At 52.1% G+C, this 1,124-nt stretch overlaps 1 protein-coding gene across 1 annotated transcript; it reads right to left on the bottom strand.

Annotated features, from left to right (window-relative positions):
• Nucleotides 1-6: 6 nt before the first annotated feature.
• LOC110296691 (N-acetyltransferase family 8 member 2-like) lies at nt 7-1,124 on the bottom strand. The gene has a single exon (XM_021165427.2). It carries the CDS (start codon nt 1,010-1,012, stop codon nt 332-334), a length of 681 nt encoding a protein of 226 aa, XP_021021086.1. The 5' UTR covers nt 1,013-1,124; the 3' UTR covers nt 7-331.

Consider the following 1,124-nt stretch of genomic DNA (forward strand, 5'->3'; position numbering starts at 1 on the left):
TGAGCTGCTGGAACTTCAGCTCAGCAAGGTTGCTTGCCTTGAGGTCTTGAGACCACCTAGCTGAAACTGACAGCTAACAGATTCCTAAGTGAAATGTGTGCAGGATCAACTCAGTTGGGTTTTGTGCTATCTTATCATGGCACTAGAAAGACGAAAGAGAGATACTTAAAAAGGCAGAATGGAGCCAACACCCACAGGTCACCACCAGCCTGNCTGCATCTGAAAGGAGTGCAAAGGGAGCCCTTGGGATTGGTAGCAGGAACATGTCAGGGATGGCCTGTTCCTACAGCAGAGTGAACTGGAGCCTCCAAGGCAAACAAAGGATATCAGGTCACATCCCTGATCCCCAAGCAAAAGGGAGAGAGTAGGTGAAATGGAGGATAGAAAGACCCATTAACCTTGTGGCTATGCTCACAAAGTACTGGCCCGTCTTCCGGAAGCCCATGGCCTGGTAGAGAGCCACAGCACTGTACTGCACACAACTGGTCTCAAGAACAACATCACTGTAGTCCTGGTCCCGAGCAAACCAGAGGACAGTTCTGACCAGTGCTTTCGCTATCCCCTGTCCTCGATGCTGTGAGGACACAGACAGGCGAAAAAGCTGCATCTGCTTCTTCCCTAATGGAGGGTCCTTGACTGGCCGAGCACCCACTATGCCAACTACCTGGTCTCCAGACTCAGCCACCCAGAAGGAGCCATGTGCATTCAGGTAGGACTTGGTGATGTCAGCCAGGTCAGCTTGCAAACTTGTAGCCACGTAATTTCTCCAAGAAAGCCAGATAAGGAGCCGCAGGCAAAGGAGAAAGAGGAAGCTGCATACTGTGGCCAGGAGCCAGGAGCCAGACACTAGGACTATGGTCACAGGCACCCCAGGTAAGAGCAGGAGAGTCTGAGGCAGTGTCAGCATATGGTGGAAGGCAGCAGGGACATGCTCCTTCATGCCCCTAGAGAACAATTCCAGGACCTTTTTGTGGTCCTTCTCCTGGTACTGTCGGATGCGATAAAAAGCCATGGGGAGACTTCTGGCTCTCAAGTATCAGTGATCACAAGGGACATCCAGACCTTCTTGCACAGCTTCCCTGAGCCCTGCAGGAAACAGAGGAAGCCAGGTCAGCCCCCCAATT

This window comes from Mus caroli, chromosome 6 (assembly GCF_900094665.2).
Source record: "Mus caroli chromosome 6, CAROLI_EIJ_v1.1, whole genome shotgun sequence".
In the NCBI taxonomy this organism is placed as follows: domain Eukaryota; kingdom Metazoa; phylum Chordata; class Mammalia; order Rodentia; family Muridae; genus Mus; species Mus caroli.